Raw genomic sequence first — 24207 nt, forward strand, 5'->3', positions numbered from 1 at the left:
CATTACGTAGTGAACGCTGGTCGTTGAGCTCGTACGCGTGTGTGTGTAAAATAATAATTACTAATTTAATGGAGAAGTTTAAAATGTAACGTGCTTGATGTCGAGTACTTGAAAGTATCGAACTAACCGATTATTCTCTTCATCTAAACGATTGCACTAACATGGCGGGACAAACATTACACGACAGACTTGTAGCTGCAAAGCATACTATTTATGGCCAAAATGTTGAAAAAGCCGTATGTAAAGCAACTACGGAAGAAATTATCGGCCCAAAAAAGAAACATCTCGATTGTGAGTATAAGTATCAGAACCATCACTTGAGAAATATTTAATTTGGCAATTTTTTTTTATGCGACCTTTTAATTTTGTTTTGTTTGTTTTGCCCAATGATTCATTGAAAAGCTGGGTTTTCATTCAAAATACATTTCACTGTTCCATTCAGTGTCATTTGTCGCTACTTTGAGCATCTAATGGTGGGAAATTTACATCTGATTGTTTTTGAGTAAAAAAAGTAAAGTGCTCTGTGGAATTGTATACGTGCTGCGATGAATTAGCTAGTATGTCTTTAAGTAATTAAAACCATTCTTAATATCATTCAAATTTGGTTGGATTGGATTATTCCCATTTCAACTAAGAGGAAATGCGGCCCAAAACTATTTAAATTTTTGAGTGTATGCAAGTGTTGTGTTCTTCTTTTCTTTATACAACAATTAATCTAAAATTTCGTTACTGTATTGTATTTCTATGTTCCATGAAATAAGTTGTTAAAATCATTTTTATTCGAACATCTGCTGATAAATTTATCATTTTTCTACAATAAAAGATTTTTGGTCAAACAATTATGAAATTTATTTATAGAAAGCTGAACTTTCTAAGGACTGAAACTCAAGTGTTTATGACATAAAATGTTTTTGCCACGTTTCGGAGGCAAGTTTTAAGTGATAAGCTAATTTGAGTTTTGTTAAAAGGAAAATTTAGGGATCTAAAATCGTTGCTTTCAAGAGAGAAATGAAGGCTTCACTCTCTGTCTCTACGTTTTATCAATTCTCAATTGACATATCACAGTAGAAAATTTCATTATACAAAGCAGAGTCCTTTGGCAACGGGTTAAATATTTATTTCAGTTCTCGTTCAACAATAGGTTAAAATAAATATTAATGATTTGGGAGATATAACCATCCAATGTTTAAATTAATTAATTAACAAAAACGTTTCCGATTCGATCCATCGCGCTTCGAAACCATGCTTGCCACAACTTAATTACACACAAAATATTTGATCAAAATCGGTCCAGCCGTTTAAAAGCCTTATGGTGACAAACCTCCACACAGAAGATTTTTATATATTAAGATAGGTAATGAACTCTGCTTAACAGTTGACAATACTTCCCTATTATGAGCTGTTATCTAATTCTTGAAGTTAATAATACTTTAATGAAAACTATCTTGAAACTGCTGAACAAGTCTAAGTACCATCCTAAAATTGTCTGCTAACTCAAATTATCTTTTAAACAATTGTTGCAAAAAATGCTGTGCACCTCCCAAGCCCTATATCGCAGGCAACTGCAAAAACGTATGTCAATGGAGTGCCAGGTTGTTGAAATATCATAATTTTAAATGTGTTTATATGATTTGTAACAGCTGCTTATTTGTCACATAATCAAAAATATCAGGGAAATGTTTTAGAAAGAAAACTGGAAACGTAAAGTACTTTGTAAAAAAAACAGATAAAAAAAGCCGACATGCTTAAAACGAATTACTGCTAAGACAAGCTATATTTGTGATTCTCATAATTTAATAACACATACTGCCGGCCCTACTTAATCAAATATTGTCCATTCCAAGAAATATTATTCGATTAAGTAGGGAAATTTTCTTTACCTTTTTAAATTGGCTACACTTGTCTTAAAATGTGATAATTATAAATCAATGGCAATATAAAGAAAATAACTAATGTTATTTGTAAAAACTTTTAGAAACAAGCGAAGTAAACAACAAAATAGTTTACTAATTTATTCATATATTATAGTACGTATGAAAATTATAAAGTAACTTTCAACTTGAGGCATGAAATATTTGTCTTAGCACCTTACTTCAGTTCAATATTTTTTGAAAAAAAATCTGTAATAATGGATTGCTTGCCCCAAGGTCTTTTGGGAATACTTTTCCCCCAGTCCTTTTCTCTCGGTGGCCATGTGGTTTTGCCAGCTGCTTTGTAAGCAGAGAGGCGCAGGTTCAATTCCCGCCTGTAGCCCTGGGTGTCCTTCATTCCTATGTAATGTCTATCTTTCATGTGTATTGTCCTGGAAATAAAATGTGGGAAGAGATTGTGGATTATTAGAGGTAAAAGCTTCTTCGATTAGAATAGCTATGTACCCCAATGTGTGTTATCATAAATCAAATCAAATCCTTTTCTCTCTTCTCATCTGCCATGTTTTAAATTTAATATTTTTCAATTTTTTATCGTCTGAAATGTGTAGAATTCTTATTTAATTTAATTACCGGCGTCGTTGTTTGTTTTCGTAATGGCAACGACAAAAGAAAGTAGATAGAATGGAGGAAATGTTTTGATGAAAAATAGAAGTTTTTTTCAAGCCTGTTAAAGGCAAAAAAATATTGTTTTATATTTTTACGTTAAGAATTTTTTCACGTAACTTATTTCTAATTTATTTAAAAAATTTTTGAACGAAAACATTTGCAAAAGCCCAGATAAATATTATTCGATTAAGCATTGATCTTTAACATCGCATCTATGGGGAAATATTCGGTTCCCGGAGGTTTTATTCATACAAGCAGGGTATTCGTTTATCCATTACCCGATTAAGCGGGGCTGATAGCAATGTTATGTCTTGTTTTTTGGATAAAACAAACTATAGTTGACACAATTCAACTTTTAAACTGTCACTTTGAGTTTGTTTTAACAATTCAACTGCATTGTAAATTTTGTAAAAGATGTTTCAGGATTTAAACTTTTGAAAAAAATTAATTTTTTTTCTAGCTTATATATATATATGCACTTTAAATGATACAAAATCATTCATTATTTTTCAGATTTGATCCATTGTACAAACGAACCAAATGTGTCAGTGCCAGAACTGTGCAACTTTCTTATTCAAAGGACTCAGCAGTCTTCTTGGGTGATGGTTTTTAAGTCCCTTATCACAGCTCATCATTTAATGTGTTACGGGAATGAAGTATGAAATTCTTGAAAGAATTCTTTTAAAAACTTAAATTATTTGAATAATTTATTCCAGTAAAATAGAAATATTTGTATCATATACATGTGCTAGTATTTATATCCTTTTTTTTGCTTTGTTTATTTCTTAACAAGATGAATTTGTGTGACATTAATTTTACCTTGTTTTTCAGAGGTTTATTCAATGCATGGCAACATCTAGCTGCACCTTTCATTTAAGTGGTTTTGTGGATCGAACAGCATCGCAAGGTAAGTTTTTGCTTTTTCACCCCCTTACAATAAAAATCTATTTTGACATGAAGAGGCTTTCTAAATGTAGACATGAATGTAATCAGATTTTTTAAAGTGCTGTTTCTGAATCTTATCAATATCTTTTTTTTTTTTAATCTCCAGCTCAAATTCGGGATTTCTCCATTTGGATACCGTGTACAAGCTGCATTTGAGTATTTTTATTTCGTAAAGTTTGCACTAAATCCTTTTTAATGTCCAAAATGACACGTATGCCTCCCCCCTTCCTCTCACGCCTTCTGGAGTCGGAAGTTGGATACGTCCCTGCTCAAGCTCACATTTGTTGAATCATATTTAAAACCTTTTCAATTGTATGATTCATTAATTTGAGAAAAGTTTTAGCACACACATTCCAAATTGATCTTCTTTTAAGATATTTTGTGTTTGGTTTTTCATTAATTCTCAAATGTCTTTCTGTCTCTTGATGGTTTGTGTTCAGTTGCTCTCTTTTTTTAAGTGCCTTTGTTTTAAGTTAAATTTAACTTTAAAATATGACCAAGATATCAAAAAAATAAAATGCAAGTTATTTTACTAATAATAAAGCTGAATGTCTAGATGTACCTCGAAGCGATTTTTTAAAAGTTCGATATTGCTCTTTTTCTATTACAAATTTAAGAACATTTTACCAAGCAAATTATTATAACATGGCCAAGTAAATTATCATAACTTGGACAATCAATTTACCATAACAAGGGCTAGCAAATTGCCGAAAAGATCATCATCCATTATTAGTAAATATATAGGCAAACCAAATGACCTTTTAATTTTCTACTACCGACAAAGCCTGTGCAAGTACTGCTAGTATTGAATAAAAAAATATGTTCCATTTATATTTTCACATATCTTTCTAAATACGTAAATGTGTTTCATTCCCAGTTGAAAACTAAATTTAAAGTTCAGCTATGACAACATTAAGGAAATAAATATGTAGTAGCTATTTTTATTTTTAATTTGAAATAAAAACAAGTACAGTCATTCACTTACTATTGAGAACACAAAGGTTTGATTTTTAAAAGTGAACTTGTTCCTTTCCTGCAGTACATGCTTAAACATCTTAGCTAAAATGTCTAACAAGATTATGTTGCATAATGCCATGCTAGTTTCCTCTCTAGTGCATTGTTTAGCAAAAAGGAAAATGTGTGCTTTGTTTTTGCACTTTGGATAATATTTTCACATTTTGTGAAAATCCCAACCTTAGCAGAATCTTTGGTCCTCTGTTCAGCCTTTTCTACTTGCAAAATATTAGGACAAAAGAGCTTCTTCTGCAGTTTTGCCTTTTTCTTTTTTTTTTTTTTTCTACAAACGGTAAAACTTTTCTCTCTTTTACCTTTGTACCAGAGACTCATTGTAACAATTTTATGCAGTTGAAGAATGGAGGGGGGGGGGGAGATCCTTCTAATTTGGTGGTTTTAAACTAATAGTATGTTTAGTTTATAATATGTTGAACTGTAATTAAATTCATTTTGAAGGTTATTAAATAATCAAAGCATTTTTCTTTTCAGGTTATGACATGTCAACATTTGTACGTCGGTATGCAAAATATTTGAATGTGAAAGCCTCTACATATAGAATCATGGGCTCAGATTTTTGTAAAATGAAACGTGGGTATGTAAATTAAGCTCTTGTATTTGAGTAATAAAAACTTTTTATAAATTTAAATAACTTACTTGTTAATTTTCTTAGAAAACATAAAAAATATTTTATATTTAAAAATCAACGCTCAATCTGTATTATTCTTTCTTTTTAACAGAAATATATAACATCTTTTGAAATATTTTGTGATGTGAAAATAACAATACAATATGAAATTTTTGAAAAATTGAGCTGTCTCCCGAATTTTTAAAAATCTTGTCACTCTTACGCCAAAAGTATATGTATCCCCAGTTATCTACAGCTTGAGGATATTTAAAGCTATATCCTGAGGCACAAAAGGTGGGAACCTTTAAACTTGGATTTCTGTCTTATCTTAGGGATTGCTTTGGTTCCCCTAGCATCTCAATCTTATTTGTTTTAGCAGGGGTGCCCCTCCCCCCTAAATATCACAAAGACCCTCCCAAAAGCAAAAGTCATCCCCCCTAAAATAAGAAAAATGCCCCTCAACCCCCCTAAAAATTTCAATGGCTCAGTCTGCGCCATGACCCCTGCTCTGCCCTAGGTGAACACCCCTGGTTTTAGTGCTGGATGGAAGCTTGTGAAGTTGTTAACAATTGCTACTGATTGGATTACATGCAATAATTTTTTTCTTATCTTTTTTACTCATAACTGGATTTATAGTGTCAAGTGCCGTCTTTTTAATTATAGCATTCAACGTTTCAATTTGTTCCTTTTGTTTTTTCCTTAATAGTAAAGAAGAAGGTGTGTTGAGGAATATGTCTACAGAATCAGTAAGGTTTTAAATTACTATTCTATATTAATTATCCTTCTAGTTTTTTTTATACACATAAATTTTAATACTTGTATGTCTAAATAAGCTTTTCAAAACCAAAATGTTATAGGTAATTTTGTATGAATTTTCGTTTTTCAGAAATTGAGTAAAAGCTTCTTAAAAAATGACTAGTTTTTGTCTGTCTGTTTTTGCATGTCTCATTCTTTTGTTTCATTTTTTAAGAATCTGTTATTCAGATAGTGTAAAGGGTTTTTTGATAGAAAATTTTCAGTGTTTTTTTGTCTTTTCAGCTTTTAAAAAATCTTCCAGTTCTTCATGAACAGCTTGATGCCTTGATCGAGTTTGATGTATGTATTTTTAGTTTAATAATTTATGAAACATTTTTTTATGTAGTGTCCATTGTATAACTTTTGTTGGGTGCTGATTTGATAATGCAATTAAATCATTTTCTTTTTATTTATTTATTTAAAAAATATTTTTCATGAATTTAATGTCATTATTTAATCCTTAATTGACTTTTAAGCCATAATGCAATGTATACCACCTTCTCCTTGTCAGCAAAAAACTTCATCAACATAATTTTAATAAACAATATAATGAAATATCCAACATTTTGATAGTGGATTCTATACTTACATCAGGTTTTTTTTTCTGTGAACTTTTCTTTACTTAAGAAAAACCTGCCTTGTAGGGCAAGTCCACTGTATGCAAAAAGAGAGGAAATTATATGTATACAAAATTCCCTCACCCAGTGAAGACACTTTTGTAAAAAAAAAGGAATTATACAACGTTCTGATATTCATCCTTTTGAGTCTGTTTATTTGAAAATAAAAAATAATAATGTAAACTTTTGTTTAATTCTTAATCAATTTTTGCATATTTGTCTCAAGTTCACTCATATCTTTCTCCACCTGTTTTTTATATTTCTATTACGTTTCTATGACTGAGTTTTACAGCACTTTCTCTCTAAAACAGAACTTTTATCTAAATTTTTAAACCATTTCTGACTGAAACTGGAGACTAGTAACTTAAAAAAAACTGCTAGCCAGTTAAATTTCTGATATGGTTAGTTTTAGTTATTTTCTATGATCAAAAGAAAGAATTCTGAAAATTTGGGATATATATTTCAAAATCCTTTCACCCCTGTATACCTTACTGCTTGAAACGACTTTCAAAAAAGAAAAAACTTACGGCATGATTTAAAAAACCGTATCCTTGCAAAAATTAATGGTCGAAAGAAAAACGAGAAAAAAATTCCAGCAAAATATCTAGGCATTAAGAGAAAAAGGTTTCCGAGTAAGTAATTCATTGATCAAATCTTGCCCTAGAGTGAAAGAAAAATAACCCTTTAAGTTCCCTTATTTATCAATAAAGATGTGTGATTTGTGGATGAAGTGCAAGTGTTGTGAATGAGCCTGTCTCAAACAAAAAGTGCTTAGACTTGTTCAATTTCTGGCTCATTATTAGCCAGGCTTCTTCACTGCAATTCTAATTACAGGATGGCGACAGATTAGGAAAAAGTCAGGGAACTTTATTAATCGGGGAATTTCGAAAAAATAACAAAAAATTCAGGGAAAATTGATTAAATGAAGAAAAATTTGTTTTTTTTCTCTTTGCTTTGCAAAATTAAGTACCCTAATTTCCTATGCGTCTTCTGCCAATTATCGGTTGAGAAAAATAAAATTAATGAGGTACAATTAAACACTGCTACATATTTGTGCATTTTTTTTCCTCAATGTCAAAACATTGAATCTTAACTTTTTAAGCACCGAAGGAAAATCCTATGATTGCTTCTGAGTCTGTAAAGTTGTTTATTTTACTTAGCTCGAATTTACCTCTCACTAGTTCCATACTAGTTAAAATAAACAACCTTACAGGCAAAGAGGAAGCTGTCATTAATGTCTTAGCTCCCTTGCTTTTACTCATTGTCTTGAAGTAATTAGCGTACTGTAATCACGATTTCAAGAAAAATCTTTTTTTTTTTAAAATTAATACAGATAAAAGCTTAAAAATTATTTCTTCTTTGCATTTTTAATTTAATTGCTAAAATTGAATGTTGAATGAAAATCAACTTTGTTTTTTGCCATTGTATTATTTGCTGTCGCCTCAGATTATTCAGAGTTTTTTTTTGCAGTCTTTAAAATTCTTTTATTTTAAAGTCAAGTTATATATATATATATATATATATATATATATATATATATTTTTTTTTTTTTTTTTTGAAATTAATTGATTATTTTTTGCATTTCAATGTTTGTTACAAAAGTAATCTGAAGATTTTTTCCCCCGACTAATAAAGAAATCATTTGAAATTGAGTTACCTTGTGTACGTGAGAAAAAAAAAATTTTGTTATTCTTGCAGCAATAATTATACTGCTCGAAAATTTAGTTCAAAATTATTTCTTTTCATTTCAAAATATATTTTTAACTAACAGCTTAAAGCGTTTTAAACACTGCATTTTATTTAATGTGCAATGGTTTTAAAGTAGGGCATAGCAAGGAAACCATTATCATTGGCAATGTAAATCAGGGAAATTTGGTGAACTTACTCAGGGAAAAGTCAGGAAACTTTTTGTCAGTTTCTGTCGCCAACCTGAATAAGCAATCACAAACTTTTTTTTTCTTTTGACTTCCATAATGAAATTGATATGGATACAAAGAAGAAAAAATTTACTATTTTTTTTTCTGTTAACATTCTTACACTATTTTGAAATTTATTATTTTAAATACAAGGGTCGATTCAGACGCAAATTGAGTCTACTTTGCAGTTCCTTCACAAAATTCTTTATTTTAAAAGCTGCCTCTTCACAAAACTTCACATATTTAAATGAGACCTTTCACAAAATTTCATTTGTGAAAACTTCTTGTCACTTTTAAGCTCAACCAATTTGCCCCAAAGTGAAACGGTATTAAAAGCCCCCAGCTTCCAAGTCATTCTCAGTGAAGTTCTTCAGGCCAAAGATAAAAACTGCAAAAAAAGGCAATAATTTCAAAAATATTTACATGTGTACAAAAAAAGTTAACCAAATTAATGAATTATAGATTAATTGTTTTTGATTTTTGAAGACTTTCACGCCTTCCTTGAAATTCTTCTACATCCACCAGGCTGAGCTCCCGTGCTGCATTATACAATACAACAGGAGTTTTTTTTTTTCTCAGAAAAAATGTATGAGAAAAATACCCAAAAAATAATCCCCCCCCCCCCAAAAAAAAAAAAAGTAGACATAAAAATTAAAACCTGGATCGACCCATGTAACGTTTACAATTGGGTGATATAATTTATTTTTACATTTTTATTTTTTAGTGCAATCCTGATGACTTAACCAATGGTGTCATGAATTCTTGCTTTGTTTTGTTATACAGAGACCTCATTCAGTTGTTTGCAGCTTACAATGATGGAATAATAAATTTATTTGGTATGCTCTCTTTTTTAAACATGTAACTGTTTTATATGCTCCATAGGGTGGTCCAAAAAAGGCCCTTTTTAAAAAATTCCTGATTTTTATTGGTCCTACCCCCTCATTTGGTTCCATCTGATTAAAAAATAATTGTTGTGAAGTTTGAGCTCATAATTTTAACATTTAGAGGTAGCTCAACAGCCTTAAAAATCCGCATTTTACCATTTTATGCCATAAATGCAGATAGAAATAAAATTGACGCTAGGAAAAGTATATAATTTATTTAATTAAAATTGCCAGCATTTTGTAAGTTAAAAATAGTTACATAGTAATAATATTTCAACAGTTATGTATATGGCTTTCCATAGTACACATTACAAACTGCTTTTTACATCCGGGATAAGCTCGTCAATGTTCTGCGACAACTTGCAACAAGAATTGAAATTGTTCTTCATTGCCTTTCATTTTTCCATTAAACTCTTTTATAAGGGATATATCCCTTTCAGCATTATCATTAACCATTGAAATTCCTTGAATAATCCTTTTTGCTTTCTAAAAATCCTCCTGAAGCTCCCAGATTTCTGGATCTACGTTAGTGAAGGTATCAGGTAAACCCATGCTTTGAAAAAATGAAATTGACCCCTTTGTCACAAGTTCTTCAAGTTTCATATCCATAAAATGTTTTAGCAAGATCTTAGAACACTTCACCACATTATTTTTTTCGTTTAGTTCATTCCTCGCCTTCACCATCTGTCTTTTAATGCAGTGTGGCACTTTATTGGCAAAAAGGGCTAATGCCATGAGTTCTTTTGACAAATACCACAGCTGATTGGTAAATTTCTGCTTTGCAGTTTTGCTTATGTTTCCATCAGTCTTTTTATACTTCAATAAAGATTTCATTAAAATCGTTTTCGGTGCATTTTGAGGCATAGAAGCAGTCATCCAAGCCTTTAAATAAACACGTACAACAAATATGCACATTTTTTGCAATCCCTTTTCTTCCATTGACGTAATGGTAAATTGACAGTTAAACATCCATATTTTGAAACAATACAAAATTTTGGACAGCCATCTAGCATGATGCATAGCCCCAGGTGCTACAAATTTGATACCATGTGGAGGAGCTTTACCGAGAAATATTAAGCAAAGTTCAAGACATTCTCGATAATCATCTCTCGCTTGCGTGTCATGCAGTAATCTTTCAGCAAATACTGTTGTATCATCCTTTACATCTGTCACTTGTGCTAAAATGTCCTTATTGTTGATGCCTATGATGTATTTGTCTTTGTCTATGAATTCCCAGTAGACCTGGATTCGTTTGAAAAGAGGTACATCTGGTGCGGAAGAAAAACCCAAACATTTATTAAATACCGCACCACTAATTAATTCCATAATGTGATGTCGACATGGAAAATATAGTAACCTTTTCTTTAGTTTTTACTCTTGTAAAACACAGGTACCCTTGCTTTCCCCGGTGTTGACACTCGTTGTGTCAAAGCACATTTTAAAAACTTCGTCAGTTAGGCCCCAGTCCTGCAAAGCTCACCTTCTTTATTTTTTTGTGTCATTCTACTTCTGTTTTTGTTTTTTTTTTTTCAATAACTCCCATTGTTAATAAAGTTTTTCTAACCTGGGCTGACAGTTTTGGGGTCTTTATACAAGCATTCTGGCTTTCTGCCGAAATTTTGTTATTTCTTCTATTGTATTTCTTGAAGATTCTCTTCTGATTTCTTTAATTCAATATGGTTATGAAGAAACGTACACAATGCCATACGAATTGAAGGTACTTTACTACCTGTCAGCTCACTTATGGTTGAACTAAGAAGATAAGCCTCTGATTTTGATTTAATTGATGTATTTGCCATGCTCAGTTTTTTTAAAGTAAAGAGACATATGCATTTCAAAAATAAGTGCAAACTGCCATTCCAACAGTGGTGAAATCAAGACCAAAACAATTTAGAATACATACATAAGCAACAACAAGTTGAAAATTTATTCGATCACAACTGTTAAAGGAATAGATTTTATGTATTTATTTGTATTTACAAAAGTATTTTCATAATGGCTATTGTTAAGTCTCTATATAAAATAGCAATTTTATAAAGCAATTGTTTTCTTGTTGATAAAAATAGCAACTGTATTTTACCTTAGTGAGGTCGATGGTCGTGTGTCGTACGCGTTCTATTCAGCAACAAATGATGAAAACTTTATCTGCGTTGAGCTACCTCTAAATATTATCGAAATGTTTTCAAATTTTGTCTGATTTATTTTTTAATATATTGGAACAAAATGGGAGGGTAGGACTCAAAAAATTGACACCTTCGAAATTTTGGACCACCCTAATTGCTCCAGTATATGTGAATATTACATTGACACTCACTAAAGAAAAAAACTGTCTTGTGTTTTAGTTTTAATAAACCCCCTTTTTTTTTGCATTTGAAATGACTTATTTATTTCATTCTATAAAAAATGTTTTAAAATATCATAGTAGGTGTAAAATCCCATGAATTTTTTTTTTCACCTGCGAATCTATTGTGAGTAATAGTTTACCAGATTTCTGTTTGTGTGAATTGGAAGGATAGTGGTAAAATCAGTGGCGTCGCTACAAAGGGGCAGGAGAGGGGCGGACTGCCCGGGCTATCACCAGTTTGGGGGGCGACACCCAAAGTGGAATTGCAAGTTTTTGAAATATATGAAGCTAAAATGCATTTTTGAGACTACAAATTTGAAATTTTGCCAGGGAACCTGCCCCTTTTCCCTTTTTCCTACCCCACATCATGAAGTAAATACTATGCTCAAGATTAGGCTCATATTTTCAATACACCTGTGTTTGAAATAATTAAAGGGCCTTCAATTTCATACACCTCCTTACTTTTTTGGCCTATTAGTTTTCTGCACACATGCGTTAAATAAAAAGCATTCATTGTTTTCATTTGCTTTTTGTACATTAGCCCGCTTAAAATTTCGTTATAACAAAAATTTGTTGTTTCTGAAATTTGTATGACCTTTTTTCCCCTGTTTACATAGAAAGTGAAAACCTTTTTTTTTTCAATACATTTGGGGGGGGGGGGGGTGTTTACCACAAATTCACGCCCCAGGTGTCACCTATCATTTGTGTGGCACTGGTAAAATAAAACTAAAACTTTTAGTTGTATTTGCCCAAATGCCTATTTGAGAATTTCTATCATCTATGCAAATGGTTTGTGTCCCCACAAGCCAAAGAGCAGTTAAGTTTTTGTTCTTAAGTTCTTTTTACGCTTATTAAATAATTTTTAAGGTAGAGATAGACACAATTTTTACAAAAAAAAAAAAAAAAAAATTATTTAGTGACTTTGTGACCAGTAGCAACTGTTTATTTTGCAATTTAATATTTATTTATGTCATATTTTGCCTCTATTGTCTTAATGGCAGATTGAACATATATATGTAAAAAAGAATACTTTGATTGTTTATAGATCCATAAGTAAAAAAAAAAACAATGATTTTTTTAACAGGCTCCCATGGCTGCTTTTTTAACATTTCCGTTTCCGAACCGGTACCCTGCAATTTTTCAAAAAGTGGAAATGCACCCAAGTAGTTACATGTTAATGGAAATTGATTCGTAAGCAGCAGATGGCCCCACGTGTATGTCTCTAATGATTATTTTAAAATTTCACTTGTATTAAAGAATGTTTTAACTTTAATGTCTTGCTCTAAAGATATTCCAACAGGCACAACGATTTAAAACTTGCTTAAAATAAAGGGTATATTTTTCATTCCAGCAAGCAGCTCTGAAACATCATGGCATTTTGTGTTGTTAAAATATAAATATTTTGTTGTGAAAAATAATTTTATGATTTCATCTTACGTTCAAGTAATGAGTTAAACATAAAGGTGGTAACTACAAAAAAGAACGAAGTTGATAGATAAAAACTTAATGATGAGATTTAGACAAATGGCTATTATATTGGACAATAACTCACACGGGTCCTCCTAAATTGGCAGAACATGTTGCAGAAAATTGTAGAAACTATATGAACAAAATCCTTGAGTCTGCCGATTGAAGGTGTTTTGTACAGACTTATTAGTTTTGTTAGGACTTTTGCGACAGTGAGTTTCTGAAGATATGTGCTATTCTGTTTTTAACCTGCAAATATGAGAACTGTTTACACTTTGAAATATCAGTGGCTTTAATCTGCTTGTGGCTTTCTTTTTTCATTTTTTCATTAATTACAGTAGGATCGCTGTTTAACAACGCTCTATTTAACAACTTTCTCTATTTAAAGACTGCTTTTCCTGGTCCCAAATGGTCCCCTATAGTGTTGAAAGCATTCTATTTAACGACTCTTTGTACTTAAGGACGATTTTTTATGGTCCACTGAAAGTCGTTAAACAGAGAGCCAACTGTATGTATGCTTGTGTTTTCATTTATTCCAAAGTTCATTTATAAGATCATACTTGCAATGTTTAAGCAATGAATAAATGACAAAATCTTTATGCAAGTCTACACTTAAAATAATTTTTTTTTTGCAGAAAAATATTTTAATATGAACAAAAAGCATTGCAAAGAGGCCTTAGATATCTATAAGAAGTTTATTGTTGCAATGGATAAAGTTTCTGACTTCCTAAAAGTAGCTGAGGTAAATAAATTGCTCTTCCTTTATTAATTTCATTTTACAATTATATGGATCAAAAATATTTGTTGTCAGGTATCCTTAGCCGTATTTTTTCTTTATTTTTTCAGAGTGTAGGCATAGACAAAGGCAGCATCCCTGATCTAACAAAAGTAAGTTCTTTACTGTATTTTAACTGATTATGTAATTTTAAGCATTTTACTACTACCCAGGCAATTTGGATGAAGCGGTGCTTTAATGAGAAATTTTGAAATATTGTATTCTTTGAATTTTAACTTTTTCTCTGTAGTATTGTTGTCGTAATTATCAGTACTGTGCACAAAGTTTTTTTTCTCCTGTGATGTGTACATAGTTTCACAATAAACAGATAGCAAAAATCTGTGTAGTCACTAATTGTAAAAGAAATTATGCTAATAGTGTTTTTAGCTGATTAAACGAACTGATTTCATTCAATCGCTTGAATGAAAACTTATTCTTTATCACATTCAATATTCTTTTTAAATGTGGAACCTCTTTGCCTTTCGAGCATTTGTCCTTTTCAATTCAATACCACAAAGGTGATAGTCATTTGTAGAACTGCACTTAGTAAGTGACCTCCGTAATGAATAAAATAGAGCAGCTATTATAGGCTTAACTGAAGGAAATAGCATTATCATTTTCACCTCAGCAGTTACGGCATGAGGTTGAAGAAGAGGATATTTTTTCCCAGTCTCCTTTACCTGTGGTCAACAGCTTCATGATCGACCCTCCATTCTTTTGGGTCAACATGATTTAATGAGCACATATCCTACATGTACTTGGTGGGTTTTTATATTCTCAGAATCTGTTGCTTTAACCACCAGACTCCCCTTGGCCTTTAACATGTTCATTGTGGCAGTGGGTACAACTTTTTAGAAGTGCAGTACACCCTTGTTTGTATCCAGACTTACTGGGATCAAAGGCAACCCGGATAAACCAAAACTTTGATAATCCAGGTAATGAGTAAAACACATTCGTAAGTAAGCAGACCTATCTTTACTAATAATAAAGCTGAATGTCTGAGACATGCCCGATTTTTATGAAAATTGGCACAAAAGTAGTTTGTAGCATGGGAGTGTGCAAGCGATTTTTCGAAAATTTGATTTTGTTCTTTTTCTATTTCAATTTTAACAACATTTTACCGAGCAAACTATCATAACGTGGACGAGTAAATTACCAAATTATCATAAGAGGAACCGTAACATGGGCGAGCAAATGAACACATCAGATTGGTGAGAAGTTCATCATCCATTATTTGTAAATATGCAGGCGAAACAAATGACCTTTTAATTTTCAGATATGGGAAAAACTATACGGGTACCGATAGTCTTTCATAAAGGCAAAAAAGCGATTACTCGCAAACGCTTGATCATTTATAGTTCAGCTGCAGTGGTGTCGTAGTGATGTGACATGTTTATCAGATGACTACAATTTATTGCACGACCTATGTAGGAGTTGTGTATTTAATCAAAATCCTGAGCAAATGCTTGGCACATATTTATTGTTCCGTTCTTGCTATCATAATTTATAATTATTATATAATTGAATTTAATGTGTTTTAACGCTACACATTTAATATGGATAAGCAAGGTTCTACTGTATTGTGAAATTGTGTCATGAACTGTGGTGCACTGAAAAATTACTAAGAGGATGCATGAAGGGTGGTGGGAGGGAGTTGTCCTGTAATTTCTCGTATTCCTTGAAAAAAAAAAGTGTCTTACCTGCTAACAATGCTTTCTAATTCAAATTCATTTTTAAAAGATGTACGATGCTTGTACCCCTCAAGTAGGAAAAAACTGAATCCAAAATTGCCAGTGTGTTGTTTTAAAATTAAATACAGTGACACCTCTCTGAGCGGCCACCTATCTTAAGCTGTCATCCCTCTCAATGGCCACTTTTTTTCGGCAGGGATATTTTAGCCCATAAACCAAATGTTAAAAACACCCCTAGCAATGGCCACCCAACCCTTCTGAACTGCTGACAAGTGGATGCGTCCATTCCATTTTTCAGGAAAATCTATTCACTTTCTGTATCTAATCTGCAGCTTTTCAGTTCAAAGAGGAGAATTATTGTTGGCCTTTAACAAATTGCGATAATTTTGGAGTAAAAATGTCACTCATGTTTATTTTATTAGTTGATCAGTGTGTATGCGTAATCTGGGTTGCGAACAATAATGTTGGATATCATTTTATGAATCTCGAACTGCATATTGAAATTCTGAGCAATATGAACGTGGAAAATTGGCAAGAGAATTAATAGAGTACGATTTCGAATTCTTTCCAGCACGAAACGGCTATGGAGAGCTTTGATAATTACACTGCCGACTGAGACAAACATTTTCTGGTTAATGAGTCGGCAAAAATAAAACCTTTTCAATCAAATCTAATTTTAGTTTGAGATTGGTTTAAAGTAACTAATCGGTTCTCTGTGTGTGTTATTGACGCCTTTTGAGCAAATACTGAAAGGCCAAATTACTGCCTTTCAGGCAGTAATTCAGCTTCTGACAATCAGTTTACTAATACGTTTTGCAATCATGAGCAAACTAAACTTTCAATTTTGGGGATAATAGATAGTTATTGAAAATTCAGATACTATGACAAATAAATTGGTTGGAGCAATTTATTTGTCATTTTGAATTGAAAAACATTTGAATTGCAACAAGCAACATTTTGAATTTGATTTTGAAAACAATTGTTGGAGAAGATTGAAAACTTAAGTCACAAATTGTATCTTTTCTTCGAAAAATGTAAACAATAATTAAATAATATACTATTTCCTTTTTAGAATGGTCTCAAACTTCATTCTATGTATTAGACTTGTTTATATTGTGTATCATAGAATTATATTGCAACTGTAACGAAAACCCTTTAAAGCCGCCAACCCCTCTCAACGGCCAAAATTTTGCAGAACAAAGGGGTGGCCACTCAGAGGTTTCACTGTATACTGCTTTGAAAGTCTTAAATATTCTTTAAATTCTATGCTTTATGTATCTTTAATATTTGTGGCTACTGAGGATAAATGAAATAATCATAGATATATTTTATATGCTTTGTGGTAGCACATAAATCTATTAAATTTCCAGTCTAGCATTTTTATACGCATTGTAAAGTTTTAAATGCATCTTTCTGATTTGTCATATAACTTTTATTCATTTTTTTTTTCCATTTTACTTGATTTTTGTTATGAAAAGTCTCGAATAGTCCTTTATATTCTGCAAATAGTGTATACAGCCTGTGGCGTAGTCGTAATGTTTGCAACCACTTTGCCAAGCAAAAATACTGTTTACAAGGACTAAAAATTTATTCTTGCAGTCTGGGCTATTTTCATGCATTTACAATACTTACAGACTTTCATTTGCCAAAATTTACATACGTGATATTTTACGGACACGTTGCCTCAAACTGAGGACTTTAAAAACTACTTACAGTTCGTATGTAAATGATGAAACAGCACGAGAACAGTGCCTCTGGAACATAGTTCCGAAACTTGTAAGAAATTGCTCCGTACCCCAGGTACGCAAGACTGCAGATATTTTTTCAAATTTTACACTATGGAGTTCTGGCTTCATCTCCTTGATCAAACAATTTTCTTGTCACAGGAACCTAACAAGAGACGTGCCCGTGTCAACTTTAATTTTTTTAACTGGTTGACTTCTTGGCATTGCGATTGTAGCTAAGTCAGGAAGAGATTTGATTTGCTTGACTACAGGCTCCAAAAAGTCTGCACTCTGCATCTCGGCGCAAGATCACATGCGACCATGGTAATTGGCCTTCAAAAGGTGCAACACCGCCAAAGGACCTAACGGTGTCCCAGTCTATTCACTACAGAGACTATGGAGCTGTACGTCAATCTTGGGTGACATACCAAGGTCGACCAGCAGTAAGGACACGTAGAAAGGAGCACATCACAAGCCTGTAATAAATAGCCACCAGACATGCTGTAACAATACAGGAACGCAGTGTGTAGATGGAAAACTATTTTGTTTCTGGACGCAGAAATATGATCTTGAAAGATAAGATATTATCTCCTCATCAATCTCAAGCCCAAAAGTATTTTAATCCTTGCTAAAGGAAGATGGTCCTTTAGAGGATAAAAATAATTACCCTTGCTTGACTGTAGCATCCAGGAAAACATGACAGTAAAATATGAAACATGTCTCGGTGTTTCAAGGAATCTGTTTTATAGTTAGTGGGAATGAAGCTACATTGCAAAGATAGACAATGTTTATATTTATTTTGTATTTAATGCCAGAATGTAAAAATAATTTCTGAAGAAAATTCATCAGTGTACCTTTTTAAAGTGGTGAAAGTGCAGGATTGAATATTTGTTTGGTCAAAACATTTCAGCCTAGTGTTTTTGCTTGCAGTTTGTTCTTTGTCAGATTATTGATTTGAAGTTTGTCCCTTTCAATAAAAAGTTATTCTTTTTCCATAGGCACCAGGCAGCCTTTTAGAAGAAATGGAAAATCATTTAACATACTTGGAAGGAAAAAAGGCACAAATGACCCCTAGGTACAGTATACTTTCAGCTGTTTTACACTCAAAAGCAATAAGTTTAAATTTTCCCATATGTCTTTTACATCTCGAAGTGTTGTAGAGTCTTGAAAATCCAAGGTAATCAAGGCTCACGCGACCTCAAATTACTGAAAACTCAGATGATCCAAAAAAGTTTTAGCACTGAGAATTTTATACTTATTTGGATGACAAAAATATGCACCTATTCTTCCTTTTATGAAGAAAAGTACCCAAGTTTGAGTACTCTTTGCTTCAATTAAACTAATTGCCATTCGTTTAACCCTAAATAAATTTGGGCAAACTCTTTCACAATGTCCATATGAATGTATTGTATAGGTGTTAACTTGTAGCCAACCAAAATGTACATTTTTACTGTTCTGGAATCCAGTTCAACAAGCTTTGTTGCAATATCTGTATCATACTTGTGCATGCATCTCCCTTAAAAAGCACAAAAGCGGTCAGTCCTAGGTTAAAATTTTGTGCGTTTAACTCATGTGGCATCTAGTGGTGCACCTCCCGTTTTGATTGCAATAGAATGTTCCGAAAGGGCTGTTAAATTGTTCCAAACCAATGTTTATTTCAAGCCCTTTTTTATACCAAGTAGGGGAATGTGGGGCAAAGTGAAATGGTTAAGATAACTTCCTTTTTCCAATATGAATAAATTAGAATTTTGCTCCAATACTTACAGTTCATAAAGTAGGAAGAATATATTTTGTAATGAAGCTTGCACTGAAATATTTTTTATTTAGGGCAATAACTTCCTACCTCCAAAAAAAAGTGGAAAATTTTCACTTTTTCTTTTTCCGTGGGGCAAAGTGAAAAATGAAATTATTTTTATTTGATTATTAAAAATATTTTTGAGCAAGTGAATGAGTTAATAAAAGAATGAATGAATAAATAAAAAGAAAAGGAAAAATTTGACGATTAGAAATTAATTAGTATACAAGAAAAAAATAAATGAAAAACGTGGTGAATGAATAATAAAATAAGTGAATGAATGAATAAATAAGGGAATTATTTAATGAAAGAATGTAAATGTAATAATTAAAAAATAGTTACCCGAGTGATTTGATAAAGTATTGAAAAAGTAAACAAAATGAGCTATTGCACTTTGCCCCATATGCACTTGAATAACTGTACAAATTATTTTAAACACAAATAAGCTTAATTTTAAACAAATAAATACTTCACCAAATATTAATAGATCTCAATAAATATCTAAAACGTTAATAGCAAGAACTTTATCATTTAATAATAGCAAAAGTAATTTTTGACTTACAACAAAATGTTACAATATGAGTATCCATTTTTGAAAATTGCTTGTATTATCACATTCTTTGATTTTTAGAGGTAACTTTATTTTGACTGTAATAGACTACATGTGTTACTACATAGTTAATATAATACCAGATAGGTGGCGCTAAAAGCAGACTAAATATTTGGCGATTTCACTTTGTTCCAAATTCCCCTACTACTCTCCAATGCATCTCCTATTCAATTTTTAGTAATAAATGTATATTTTGCAACACTTGAAGAGTTTTTTTTTTTTTTTTTTTTTTTTGTCTCAAAACCTTTCTATTATTTTACTGTTTGTAGTTAAGCAAGTTTTACAATACTTATTTTAATTATTTTTTCTTTATATATTTTTTCAATTTTTATTTAAACCAGTTTTTTAGCAAAAACATTAAAATATAAATAAAGCTCCTCAAATTAAATGGAACCTCGGACTTTCAAAACTAGGGATTTTTAGGACTTGACTGTTTTCTAAAACTTCTATTTTCAAAAATGTACTATTTTTTTTTAAAAGCTATTTGGTTAATTCTTAAAGTAATAGAATACATGCATTTATTTTAGGACTAACTCAGTGCAAACTGCAGTGTCGGCTTTGAATTCGACCAGCTCTGCTTTCACAAACAGTATTTCGAGTGCTCATGAATTGAATGGATTGACTGTTGATGAAAGCATGAGACGAGCAGTCGAAGAAGAAGCCGCAATAATGAACCAGCTAAAGGTTATTTTTAAACATATTTGAAGCATTTCTGTATATACCTGCTTGTTTCATTAATCAATTTCTTCTATCTTAGACATTAAATAATGTGCAAATTATTAAATTTATTCAATTTCCAGTAGATTTTTAAGCATTTACTCGATGATGATTGTATAATTTTTCATATAAAAAGTAATTGTGTAGATTTCAGTGAGATTAAAAGAAAAATTTTATATCAAAACTTTAAAATTTTATGACGCTGCTAAATATATGTTTATAAGGTATATTGTGTGTGTGTGTGTATTTTTTTTAATTAAATTTAAATGCTGTTACTCTGACATTTGAAAATTTATGATCAAGTTTTTGAACTACAGTCCACACTTGTTTATCGCGGTTAATTGGTTCTAGCCTCCACCGCAATAGAATTTTTTATGAGAGTGAAAATCAGTTTCAATGAGTGAAATGTAGAAAAACTGAAAAACATAATAATGAGCTATTTCATTAAAAAAAAAATAACTTTCTAAGAATGAAGTGGGGTCAATCCATTTGAAATCACCCAAAAAGAGTAAAATTTGTTGCTCAACATTTTTGATTTTCCTGATTCTTTTATCATGGATTACCTATAGGTAGACATTAACAAAACTGCAATTGAAAAAAATTTACTAGCTATATTTTTCATTTGGCAGCCATTTTTAAAATGGCAATTTGGCAAATTTGACAAAAAACAGAGTTTGCGGAAAATTGTATTGCCAATTCATTTTTAAAGATATCAAAATAATTTAAAAACCAGTGTGTTAAGCATAAAATGTCCTTTAAATAGACCATATTTTTATTTTCCTATCATGCAGGAAAGTCAGTTAAACTCTTTCTCTAAAAATTCGAAAAAAAGTTAACAATCACTAATTTTTGAGAGCGTAAATTTTTAGGAAGGAAAAGAGACTCAGCAATATTATTTTATTTCTGTGTTTGAGTACTCATAGTACTACCAACAGCATAAAGTTTAGTCTTTAGAATGAACTAGTTTTTTTTTGTACGGCTTTTCAAAAATGTCCAAAAACACGTTAATGCCAATTTTCGTAGGTCAATATCTAAAAAGGGACTGAATGAAAAAAAGTGAAAATTTTATAAAATGTTCTTAATACTAATAAGAATATCTCACAAAAAAATTATGACTGATATTCAACTACGTTTTGAGTTATAGAGTTGTGAATTTCAATAAAAACGCTACCTTTTTAAATACACTCGTGCAATGCTAAAGTAACAACTATGGGCTTAAAATTATTTAAACTGGCAAAGTTAGTTGATAAATGGAGCTCAATCGCCAATTGAAAACACCTCCCAGACACGCCTGGTATTTTGCAAAATGTCCTGGTGAGTCCTTTAGACTCAAGGGTAGACTCCTCCAGACAACATATTCGAGATTCCTGAGTGGCCACACAAAAGCTCTTAGATTCTCTGGGAATATCAAGACTTTTCCGGAGTGTCACTGGTGCTCTGCTGGAGAGGTTTCACCTGAGCACATTCTATCTTGTTTGGGTTTTACGAAAGACGAGGTCCTTAGTGACCCATTGCTGTTCTTGGATTTTTTGCAGATATTTGGATTCATGGGGGTTGTTTAGCATTGCTAAACATGCCCGAGATAAGTCAAAAAAAAAAAAAAAAGTTAGTTGATGCTTAAGTCAATAAAGTATCAACACATTGTTCATTTCTTCTTTTTTAAAAATACAGGACTGTAGTAGTAGTACTACCGGTAAAATGCTTGAACTTGCTCATATGTTTTATATACTACACTGTCACAAACTATAACACACACTAATGTTTTTCTATATATCTTTATGTAAAACTTGTAACTACTTGGCAGCTGTAATTTTGATTAAAGACATATGTTAAACAAATATGATATCTCATTGCACAGTTTATCAGTTATGTTGTGTGTTCTTCCAGACATTGTTGTGAGCTCCAATGAAGTAACTTTACATACTATTTTTTTTTGCGGGTACCCAAGCAGTATCATTTTTTGACAGTTGAAAGGCAGTTTTTGGTCCAGAAGGATGAAAGAAATGCACCAAAATATCATTGTTACCTTCACTTTTGTCTTCAACTTTTCCAAGCCACCACTTCTCATCGTATATACAGGCAACAAAGTCATTATTTGTGAAAGACGACACATTCGTAAATAATATTGAAGTCTGATGATCATCAAATCTCGAGCCTGTGGAAGTAACAAAGCACCTTATTTCATTGTTACTTAAGGGAACATATCTGTGATAGCCTCTTGTACCTTTCACTGTTAAACAACATTCAAATCTCTCGGTCAGTGTTGTTTCCATTCGCTCAATTTCAGCTGAAGAAACATATACATATTTGATTCCAGTAATGTTGTTCCGACAGTATTTAAACATGTCTTGTGGAGTCAGGATTTGATCTGTATAAGGTCTTTGGAGGGATGCTCGTGTTACTTCTCGCTTTGTTGTTCCGCCAATCCCATCACAAGAGTTCTTCCCATGTGATGAGGCAAAGAAATTCTACTCGGCTTGCACACCATAATCGTTTTTGTGTTGGCAGACATTCACAAAGTTTTTCTTATTTTTGTATTGGCTGCTTGCGCCATCGCTGAAGTACACAACCATTTCAATATTTGGTATAATTTTCTTGATTTCCCTGATGAGGTGCTGTTGAAATGTGTACACAGCAGTTGTATTATGATCGAGGTGGTCGCTAATAACACAAATAGATTTGCAACTCACCGTTCCTTCCTTTTTGTAGTATATTACAAACGGATGAAGACTTGCTTGTGTATTAGTCCAATGAAAACTTTGTATTTCGTCCTGCACTGTGAATGTGAAGTTTTCTGCAAAATCACCAATCACTAAACAGTGGTTATCTTCCAAGTTTTCTTTAGTTTCCCTGAAATGTTTAGCTTGAACTTTTGATATAAAATGATGGGATTTTAAAAGAGTAAGCTTATCAATAAGAGAATGCAGAAACTCTTCACTGGACATTACTTGTGTTATGAGCTCAGCTCTATCGGTTTGCACCCATTGTTTGAAAGCAACTTCATCAGGCAGATTGTCAATTTGATTTTGTAAGAGATCAAGCAGGGTATCTGGTCCAGGACATTTTGAACAGGTGTCAAGCATACATTTTTCATTTTCAATATCACATACCATGAAAGCTATGAGGTCTTTATAATTTAAATTAAGCTTTGCTCCTTCTATCATAAGCTTTGTGTTTTGGTGATGTTTGCAAACACATACACTATGAGTTCCTGATGAACCCGGAAGAACGCACCACTTTGGTCGGAAAGCGCAAAACATAGAGCGACCAATGTTGTGATTTGGATATTTCTGTTTATATATGCTGTAGAGTTCGTTGAGTGAGAGAAGAATTAACCTTTTCTGTTTTTGCACCTTGACATTGTGAATCATAGTTGAAACATATTCCTTTTTACCAGGGCATAAGCGACTATTTTCGTCATCTTCGTAAAACTCTTTAACACAGTTAATAATAGCTTCACTTATTCGATTGCCCTATCTTTTTGAAAGATGTGGCAAAATACCTTGATCCTTTACTAGCTGCCTAGTTAACTTTACCATGTATTCAGATGCACCAAAGTCCTCAACTATTTTATTCTTTGACCATGAGCTTGGCAGTAGACTAATTATCTTAATTTTATCATCTTTACTAGACACTTTGAATTTTTCTTTTAGTTTAGTAATGAGTGCGTAGTACTCACTAATTGAAGTATCTGTTTTATTTAAACTCTGTGTTTCTAAGTCATTATGGAAAGATTCATCCAATTTTCGCT

General features: G+C 31.9%; 1 protein-coding gene across 1 annotated transcript in view; it reads left to right on the forward strand.

The window, feature by feature from the left end:
- The window catches only part of LOC129232148 (phosphatidylinositol-binding clathrin assembly protein LAP-like), a 29749-nt gene continuing 5542 nt past the window's right edge, over nucleotides 1-24207 (forward strand). The window contains exons 1-11 of the mRNA XM_054866389.1: nucleotides 1-291; nucleotides 3051-3193; nucleotides 3369-3444; nucleotides 4986-5088; nucleotides 5828-5867; nucleotides 6160-6216; nucleotides 9174-9285; nucleotides 13780-13886; nucleotides 13991-14032; nucleotides 18333-18409; nucleotides 20267-20423. Coding sequence (XP_054722364.1) covers nucleotides 162-291; nucleotides 3051-3193; nucleotides 3369-3444; nucleotides 4986-5088; nucleotides 5828-5867; nucleotides 6160-6216; nucleotides 9174-9285; nucleotides 13780-13886; nucleotides 13991-14032; nucleotides 18333-18409; nucleotides 20267-20423 — 1044 coding nt within the window. The 5' untranslated portion in view covers nucleotides 1-161. The remainder of the gene's footprint in view (nucleotides 292-3050; nucleotides 3194-3368; nucleotides 3445-4985; nucleotides 5089-5827; nucleotides 5868-6159; nucleotides 6217-9173; nucleotides 9286-13779; nucleotides 13887-13990; nucleotides 14033-18332; nucleotides 18410-20266; nucleotides 20424-24207) is intronic.

Source organism: Uloborus diversus, unplaced genomic scaffold (assembly GCF_026930045.1).
Source record: "Uloborus diversus isolate 005 unplaced genomic scaffold, Udiv.v.3.1 scaffold_11, whole genome shotgun sequence".
In the NCBI taxonomy this organism is placed as follows: Eukaryota; Metazoa; Arthropoda; class Arachnida; order Araneae; family Uloboridae; genus Uloborus; species Uloborus diversus.